This window comes from Armigeres subalbatus, chromosome 2, assembly GCF_024139115.2.
Source record: "Armigeres subalbatus isolate Guangzhou_Male chromosome 2, GZ_Asu_2, whole genome shotgun sequence".
NCBI classification, from domain to species: Eukaryota; Metazoa; Arthropoda; class Insecta; order Diptera; family Culicidae; genus Armigeres; species Armigeres subalbatus.
The window spans coordinates 60716806-60726368 of record NC_085140.1 but is presented as its reverse complement, the minus strand read 5'-3'; the positions used below and the strand labels follow the sequence as shown (position 1 = coordinate 60726368).

General features: G+C 35.4%; 1 protein-coding gene across 10 annotated transcripts in view; it reads left to right on the top strand.

The window, feature by feature from the left end:
• Positions 1-322: 322 nt before the first annotated feature.
• Positions 323-9563, top strand: part of LOC134208729 (uncharacterized) — a 580250-nt gene continuing 571009 nt past the window's right edge. For all 10 annotated transcript variants that reach the window (XM_062684572.1, XM_062684587.1, XM_062684586.1 and 7 more), the window contains exon 1: positions 323-454. In XM_062684572.1, coding sequence (XP_062540556.1) covers positions 338-454 — 117 coding nt within the window. In that variant the 5' untranslated portion in view covers positions 323-337. The remainder of the gene's footprint in view (positions 455-9563) is intronic.

Below are 9563 nucleotides of genomic sequence, written 5' to 3'. Positions count from 1 at the left end.
TGGTCAACCGATTACACACGAGAGCGACCGCAACTGCTTTTCTGCTCGGTAGAGAGTGGGTCTATTCGCCTGCTGGCTGGTGCGTGGTCCGGGTGTTCCCATTTGGTGCTGCTTAGTTCTTGAGGCTCTTAGTTAATATTTTCTATGTGATAACGGATTTCCCCCCGGGGAGACGAGTGTTGCTTCTGATATTGTGAAAAGTGCAATTTAGTACACCAAATTTGGTCAGTTTTAAGTGTTGATAAAGTTGATATTTCATTAAGTTTAACAAAAGTTAAGAATAGTAGCAATTTTAAGCTAAATTTAATTAAGTTAGAAGGAGCAAAGAAAAACGAAAATGTCTCTTCCACCGTTGTCGCCGTATTTGCAAACCAATCACAACGACTTCTTCCGAAACTTCGCCGTCAACCTGGAACTGAACTTGGAGTGGTTCGAGCTGGATCAAGAGATTTGGGTATGTTTCTTTATTTCTTATCAATTCATTAGATTTTTTGAGAAAAAAATGCTGACCTTCAAGGCTTGATCTTACAAAGATCTAGATAAAAAAAATCAGCTACCTACGTAATTTGGCAAATTGCAGTCCCTCCATGAGACGAAGGAATCGTCGACTCATGGAAATATTGAGATGTGGAATAGAAAATCCTTGGGAAGTTGTTTGAAGGGACCATCACAGTAATTCAGTAAATATTTTTTAATATGGCATAATTCGCTTCCATGAGTCGATATAGTTATAGAACATCGACTCATGGGGGTTTTACTGTAGTTGGAATAAATTGAAACATGGGGGTACATGATGGTTTCTTCAAATGATTCAAATATATTGCACTGTTTTAAAAAGTAAATTGTTACATTTAATTTCAATTGTAAATCCTAAAAATGAGGCACTTTTAATGATCTTTTTTCAAGGTACCATTTTTTTGGGATGAACAAAACTGAAATGAGCTCTTCTTAACTTCTTAACATCTTCACCTCTCTAAACATTCATACCCACCTATTTTCATCTCATCGCGAAAGAAAGAAATACAGTTTGTTTTAGTTGAAAATAATACAAAGCCAAACCCTTTTTGGCAAAGATAAGCAAATATTCTTCCATTTACACTATTGACATGCAAATAGATTAGAAGTAAAAATATTTAAATAGCGAATGGAAACGTATATATTATAAATAATGAGACCGTTTTTTTGTTCGTCTCGGCTTTGTTTTTGCAGCCGCGGATTTTATTTTGCTTGTAGCAGATAAAAAATTGACTAGTTTGTAACAGCTGTGACGATCTATACATAATTTTTAGATGCTTCATACACCTAAGGGGTCGTACACTAATTACGTAAGCACTTATGGGGGGAGGGGGGATCTGCCATTTTCTTACGTTCCATATAAATAAAAAAATATTTGTGTGGGAAAAATCTTACATGGGGGGAGGGGGGGTTGAAAAACCCAGAAAAAATGCTTACGTAATTAGTGTACGGTCCCTAAACGAAAAATAATTTGTGATTCGTTTGGTATCGTATAATAACAGAGTATGTTATACCCGAGTATTGTGCATATTAATGTTTGGTGTTATTTTCTGGTATTTTTACCTCTTATGCAAGGCTAGTTTATGACAGAGTGTGGTATCAATAACAGAATGAGGTTGAAATAAAGGGAAAGTACTGAACTCGTCTTAGACAGTTGAAGACATTCCACTAAAAGAGCTTGAATATTTTTTCTGGTTTTCCACTGATTTCATGGCTGCTGTAAAGCTGGAAGAGGTCGCCGTGTTTACGACCGTTTTTTTTACGTGATGGCTTAATCTGGCGGAGCGTTCAACAAGGGCGTTAAGCTTTCTCTGGATATCAGAGCGCCATTGTTACGTTAAGAATACGGCGTCATCCACAAGACTACGCCAGGAGCCTTCCATAGCCGTGCGGTAAGATGCGCGGTTACAAAGCAAGACCATACTGGATGCGGCTGAGTTCGATTCCCGATGCGGTCTAGGATTTTTTCGGCTTTCTCGTCTTCCCTGGGCATGAAAGTATCTTCGTGTTAGCCTTACGATATCTTCTTCTTCTTACTGGCATTACATCCCCCGCTGGGATATTGCCGCCTCGCAGCTTAGTGTTCATTTTTTGCATTCGTTATTACGAGGCTAACACGATGATACTTTTATGCCCAGGGAAGTCGAGAAATCCTAGGACCGAGAATTGAACCCAGACACCTTCAGCATGGTCTTGCTTTGTAGCCGCACATCTCACCGCAAGGCTACGGAAGCTTCCAGCCTTATAATATACGAATGAAAAAGTGGTAACTTGGCTTAGAAACTTCACTACAGAACAACGGTGGAAGTCCTTAATGAACGCTGCGAAGTGGAAATGTACTTGTGGGAGATGTAATGGCAATAAGAAGCAGTGGCGTTTCCCTAACCTCAATCTACCTGTGCACTGGACTTAAATTTAAGAAAATGGTGTGCGGAAACGCATAGAATTAATAGATTTTGATTATAGATAGTGGAATATATAGATGAGCGAAGATAAATCCTCTGTCTCCAAACGAACTGTCAAACGTGTCTCCAAACGAGCATGACGTCACGATTTCAATGGAAACGTTAAGGGCTGTGACGTCATATGCGCGTGTGCACGGGCAAAAAAATCGACTCAGCCATGCTTTCGCTCATCTATAGATTCTACCATTGACGAATACATAGACGGAGTGGTGGCCATTTTTTCGGGCACCACTATATACCCCTGGGGAGTGACGGATTACAATTATTACAATCACTCGACCATTGAGAAGCCCCTCAATTCAAATCACGTCAGTTTGACAACAGTTGTCATTTCCATTTTTGTTTATCTCCTGTTTCTGATTCAAAAATCAATTCGGCATCAACATTTGAAAAGGGCGGAACTGACAATTGTAAACAAATCTAGTTTTCATTGTAATTAGATGTAAAACATCAAAATTAATAATCTAAATCAATATGTTTCATAAAAATATCTAATACTATATCCACACTACGGTCGAATGACATATTATTCGCGCTTTGATGTTATTCGGCCAATAACATGTTTTTCGAAGGTATTTAATATTCCCATACATTTCTGACAGCCGAATAACACCTTTGAAAAACATGTTATTGCGAATCGAATTTGATGCTCGACTGAAGTCCAAAGGCTCTGCGCATTTTCATTTGACGTCAATTCGACACGGTTGTTTCATAAGGGTCAATATTGCAAACGTAAACAATGCCTTTTCCTGCAAATTCCTCAACAACTGGGACCGCTCCCAGCTAACAACCACTTGGAACTGGTGGCGCTCCGCGCCTTCAACCGAGCGGAAGTGGAAAATACCGCCATCAGAAGTCTCTAATCTTCCTGAAATCAGCAGAAGAAGTTAATGTTTACGTTTGCGACTTTCGCCCTTTTGAAACAACAATGTCGAATTGGAATGTCACTTCTGCGTCCAATTGGAATATACTTTCGCCTCCAAACAGTTTTGTTTATCTTTTTTGTTGTACACGAAAACGGTGTTAAAAGTGAATATCCAATGAAAATTAAAGAAAACATTTAAATTCGTATAAAAAAGTGGCTGAAAAACGTTGCACCTGTTTCTCCCTCGATGTTGCAGTTCCTGAAAAAGTCGGTCGTGGCGCGAAAAAACACCAACAGCAGCAGCAGTTCTGCGCATCAGGGAGAAAACACCAAAACTTCGAAGGCCGGTGATGTCATCAATGGCTCAATTGGACACGAACCGGTGAACGATGCTCGAAGCGGGAACTACTGGTTGGAGCATGGAAGAACTTACCGGAAGTAAGATCACGGTTGTCTAGAAACCTTTTGGACATTTTGGCCGAACATAGGTGCATATGTGACTGCGTGCAATTTCTGGAAATAAAAGATGCCCTTTCGGTCAAATTTTGGCTGGATGTCGAGAGAGGCCGTATGATTAATAAATTGCAATTACAATTTATTTTTACTTTTACAGGTGTAAGCCTTCTGAACCAAATTCTGATCGGTGTTAATAGTTTTATCCGCTACTACATCTGTACCAGAAACCAACGCTTACAAGCCCACCTTGGAAAAATTGCACAACAAAAATCTCGCACCGTACACGAATATTTGCGGGATGACGGCATCGAATATTGGCTGGGGACAATTGCATCTTCAATCCATTGGTTCAGCCAAGCATCACGCTGAAGGAATTGAATAAAATTAAAACTAAATTTAAATCGAATTGGACCTTATTTAAAACTTGACGTGGACTAAAATTTCAACGAAATTAAATAGAGATTTGTTAACAATTAAATCTAATCTAATCTAATCGAACACAAACGCAGCCAGTACAAAGAAAGCATCCTGGAAAACTATTGAGTTAGATGACGTCCAATAATTTTTCTTGTCAATATTGAGGCTCACAGCATACCAGTGGTATGACATAAACTTCAAAGCGGCCAGGCCCACTGCGTTGTGTTTGCCGCAGAGATGATTCTTCGAGATGTATCGTGTTCAAGTAGTCACTTCAACATGATACATATCACGAATCTTCAGGGGTTGAAGGATGCGTGGACATACCGTACCACTCGCATCGAGTTCTTTTACAGTTCTTATTTTGATAATTGTATATAAATAAATATGTAGTGAAATGAATAACATTATGATAAGAAATTTTATCAAATTTTATATATATTTGTAGAATACAACGTCAACTAGGAGCCGAAGATGATTCGGGATGTACATCTCTTGTAGAAGAAGCTGGAAATTGTAAAGAATTTATTTATTATTTAGAATGTTATATCAGATAGCAGTTTATGTGCCAGGAAGTCGTCTACGTAAAGGTTACATGGCAGGTTGTGAAGCTTTCCTTCCTGGGATGTTTTGTAGTGGGCTATGAAAATGTTAAATCAGTATGAAGGTACATAATACAATAATATAAATATATAAAAGCATAAAAATATGATTTTTTTTAATATGAAAATAAGAAACATAAAAATATAGTGTAATAATAGAATAAAAATTGCTATATGAAAATTTAAAAAAATATGAAAATAAAAAATGAAGATACAAAAATATGAGTACATAAAAACATGAGAATATGATAATATTGCAAATGTTAAAATATAAAATGTGATATTAAAGTGTTAAATTTGAGAATATGACAATATAAAGATCTGAAAATAAGATAATATAAAAATATTAAAACACAAAAATACAGAAGATGGAAATATGAAAGTATAAAAAATAATATAATAAAAATATAGAAATATGTAAATATGCTAATTAAATTATAACAACATGAAAGTATGAAAATATAAGAAAGGCAAAAAAATTAAAATATTAAAATTAAATATTTCAAACTACAATATGAAAATATGATATGAAAAAAATTCAAATATATGAAAATACAAAAGTATAAAAATATGAACATATACAAGTATAAAAAATGTGAAAGCATAAAAAAGGCATCATAATGTGTATATAAGTATAAAAATAGAAAAAATATAAGAGTAAGGAAAATATAATAATATAAAAATATTATAATATAAAGGTGTAATAACATGAAATTATATAAATATGAAAATGCAAAAATATAAAACATAAAATATCAAATTTGAAAGTGGAATGTTAAATTTAAAGAAATATGAAACTATGATAATAATATAACATAATAATATGAAAATTTTAAGACACAAAAATAATAGAATGTAAAATATGAAATTATAAAAATATAGAAATTAAAAAAAATAAAATGTAAAAATATGAAAAATAAATTTAATGAAATATGAAAAATAAGTATAATAAAATATTGAAAATAAATATATTACGAATATATAAAAACACGAAAGCATGGTATTGCTCCGGTATATTTCGTGGACTAGAAACTAGTGATACTCATGTTTCCTTTGAAATCTCTGTTCAGATTGCTATCAGAAATCAAGGTGGGTGTAATCCTTAATTTCAATCTGTGACAAAAATGACAAAAGCATTAGAATTACTATTCCTGGCCACGCTTGTCTGTACCGTTACTAGGGAGAGAAGGAATAAGTATCACGGAGATGGATATTGGGAAGGTATTCGTAGGGTCAGGATGTGCCTGTAGCTGGCAATGTGACCATGGTAGAACTTACCCCGTAACACACCACGAAAAGGTATCTACCCAGCATTACGGGTAGAGATTTGTTAACAATTAAATTGATTTTTTCTGTATGCAACTAAAAAAATGAATTGAACGTAGATTTAAATTGAATAATTATTGCACCAAAGTTAAATCAAAACTAAATTGAAATATTATCCTTTAAAATTTAATCTATCCAGCTTTCCACGCTCGGTAATGGCGGCTTGTCGGTGTGTAAAAATCCATCCGTCACTGTACTGTTTGACACTAGCTGGAGGAAAGCTCACTGGCATTCCTGGGTGAGGGGAAGGGGAAAAGGCCTTTTCGCCAGTGAGTTTTCCTCCAGCTAGTGTCAAAAAGTACAGTGACCGATTGATTTTTGCACATCGACAAGCCGCCATTACCGAGCGTGGAAAGCTGGATAGCAATGGCTATCATGCTGAAGTGGAAATGTAGCAAAATATGCAAAACTAGCCGATATATTAGCAAAAGAGAGCGTGATCAAAGAGAATCTCTCGTTTGCACATACGACCTATTCTCAAAGCAATCTAGAAATTACCTGAATTGGATTTGGAAATTAATGAATTCCTAACTTTGAGCGTGCATACAGCGGCACACCATGAAATCAGTAAGACAACAGGTGCCTACAACTGAATAGATACATATTTCGAAATTGAACACCTTCATCAAAAAAGTATTTGGTAGGCGTAGTAGCGAACACCTTCCGAATAGTTTGTTTTAAATGAAACTTATATTTTGTTAATAAATATGAAAATAATAATTATTAAAATGCTCATCTAAATTGAATTTTTTAAATTTGAAAAACATGTTAATTTTTTTTATTTATTCGACAGAATACCTTTTTCTGAACTACAACATATTTTTTTCATACTCATAGACCATAAATTTAATCAGAAAAATATATTAAGCTCGTTTAGTGGAATGTATTAAACCGTCTAAGACGAATTAAGTACTGTCCATTTAATTCCACCAGTTAATTTTCGTTATCTTTGCAGATACGTATTTCGACCACAACTGTGTGGTCGTCTTCAGTGTCTTGTACTTGACTCGACTTAGCAAGTCGAGTCCAGAGTCTATTATATAGAGTTGCGCAAAGAGGATCTTCTTACACTTATTCTGAACGAGCTTCTTGTTATTCTGTTTGCAACTTTCATTTTTGCTCAACCCTTAAAGTGACTTCACGGGAGTGTTCACTGCTAAAGCTTTCTAATTCGATAACCAAGTCACCCACAGAGTGCAAACACGTGAGTTTCTTGTTGCTACTTTATTGGGGGGTGTATTGAAGTTTTTTCAAGCTGTTTCTAGAACAAATCTAATACATTTCAATTCATGCGTTTTAATTCGCCATAACAATCATTAGGCGATAACAATACTTCCGCCTTACCAACAATCATTTGTTTACTTTGCTCGATAGGTAGACGGTTTGACAGTTCAATAGGTAGATTTGGCTTCACTCTTTGCGTAACTCTATATATAATAGACTCTGGTCGAGTCAAGTACAAGACACTGAAGACGACCACACAGTTGTGGTCGAAATACGTATCTGCAAAGATAACGAAAATTAACTGGTGGAATTAAATGGACAGTACTTAATTCGTCTTAGACGGTATAAATTTAATGTTTAAAAACCAGTTTTTGAAAATTTGACTACTTGGCAGTTAACAGCTCGACGCATAGTAAAATCAAGTTGGGGGTGTTCAATACGCGAAATTATTAGGTTTTTAGAAATTGATTGAAAATAATAAAGATATAAAGATAAAGATAATGAATTTTTTTTAATGTCTTTTAATTTTTTAATGCCCGCGCTGGCTCATATCAGAAGATAATGAATTAGATTAAGATTGAAACACAATTCCATTTGAACTTCAATTGAATGAGTTAAAATCAATTTCAATGATGTAATAATAAATTGCGTTAAATAATCCAATTAAATAATCAATAACATTTAAATAAAACTGGAGAGTCAATTATTTTATTTAAAATTAAAATAAATGTTAAATCAATTTAAATTAACACAAAGCTAACTTAAATCTGATTTAGATACAATAGAAATGAAGTATGTAGATAGAAACTAAATTAGAATTAAGCATAACAGTCCCATGTCGATGTTTGTTAGGAATTACCTTAATATTGTCTTCTGATAAACTAATCAAATAAGTGGTTGTACATTTATTACGTAAACTATTTTTATGAGTTTTTCGAACCCAACTCCTTCATCTAAGTTTTTTCCATACACATGTTTTTCAGTTAATTTTCAGTTAATATAATGCGTAAGAGAACGACAGACCACCCCTCCCCCCTAAGTGCTTACGTAATATGTAGTATGGCCTTCAACGTGCTTCAACTATCTAGAATTTGTTCAAAAAATTTGAAAATAAAATAAAACAATTTTTTAGAAACATTATACTGCCTACGCTAATAATATTTCAAAAATATTTGTTAAATTTCAAGATTCAATTGATTCTGAAATTGGTGGGACAAATTGACTCGAGTTTGGATTTTTTCATTAAAGGTAACATGGGACAATTATGCGTAGAACAGCAGTATAGCTTTTATCAATTTATTAGATTGTTTGAATTTCTCCATGTAGAACGAGTGTGAAAATTTCAACAGAAAACTCCTCAACATGTAGTCAGTAAAGTAAACTAAAACTGCATTAAAATCAAGTTTCAATTCAACTATAATAAAATTAAATTTTAATTATATCAAAGAATAATTTAAATTAAATAAAAAAGAAACTGAATTTTAGACTCCTGGACTATAGGGCAATGAATAATTGCCAAATATGCTCCTGATCGACGCCATTCATCATTGTCCCCGTGGTGCGGTGGGCCATCACGATGAAAACCGCCACGGAAACCACCACGTCCGCGGAATCCTCCACGGCCGCGGAACGGTCTTCCACCATAGCCGTACGATGAATTTTCCTCGTATGATCCACCGCCTTCCGGATATTCGTAGTCGGGGCCGCGACGATACTCACCGCCTTCCTCAAAACCTCCACTGCGCTTTGAGAACGATGGTGTTGTTCCGTTATCAGCAAAATCGATACGAACGGGAATCCACGCATTTCCTTCACAGCAGCCGTAGCAGCATCAATAGAATCGTACAGAATGTAGGCCTGGGTGTCCCCTTTGTTATATTCGATCTTTTTGATGGCACCAAAACGGTCGAACTCTCGCTCCAACTGAGTAACCGAAGTCCATGCGCCAAGACCACCAACCCAAATTCTGGTCGTCGGAGTAGCTTTACCGTATCCTATCTTGCACTGGAACTTGCCAGTGTACTGACCGGACAACTCAACCTTAGCTCGGTGAGCCATGTCCACCGTTTGGTAACGAACAAAAGCATTTCCAGTTCCTCCCGAAACGACGTCGCAAGGTGAGGGAGAAAAACAAACAGACAAACTGTCAAAACGTCAAGAGGGGTAAGTCAGCGCTCGTAAAATATTTATGTA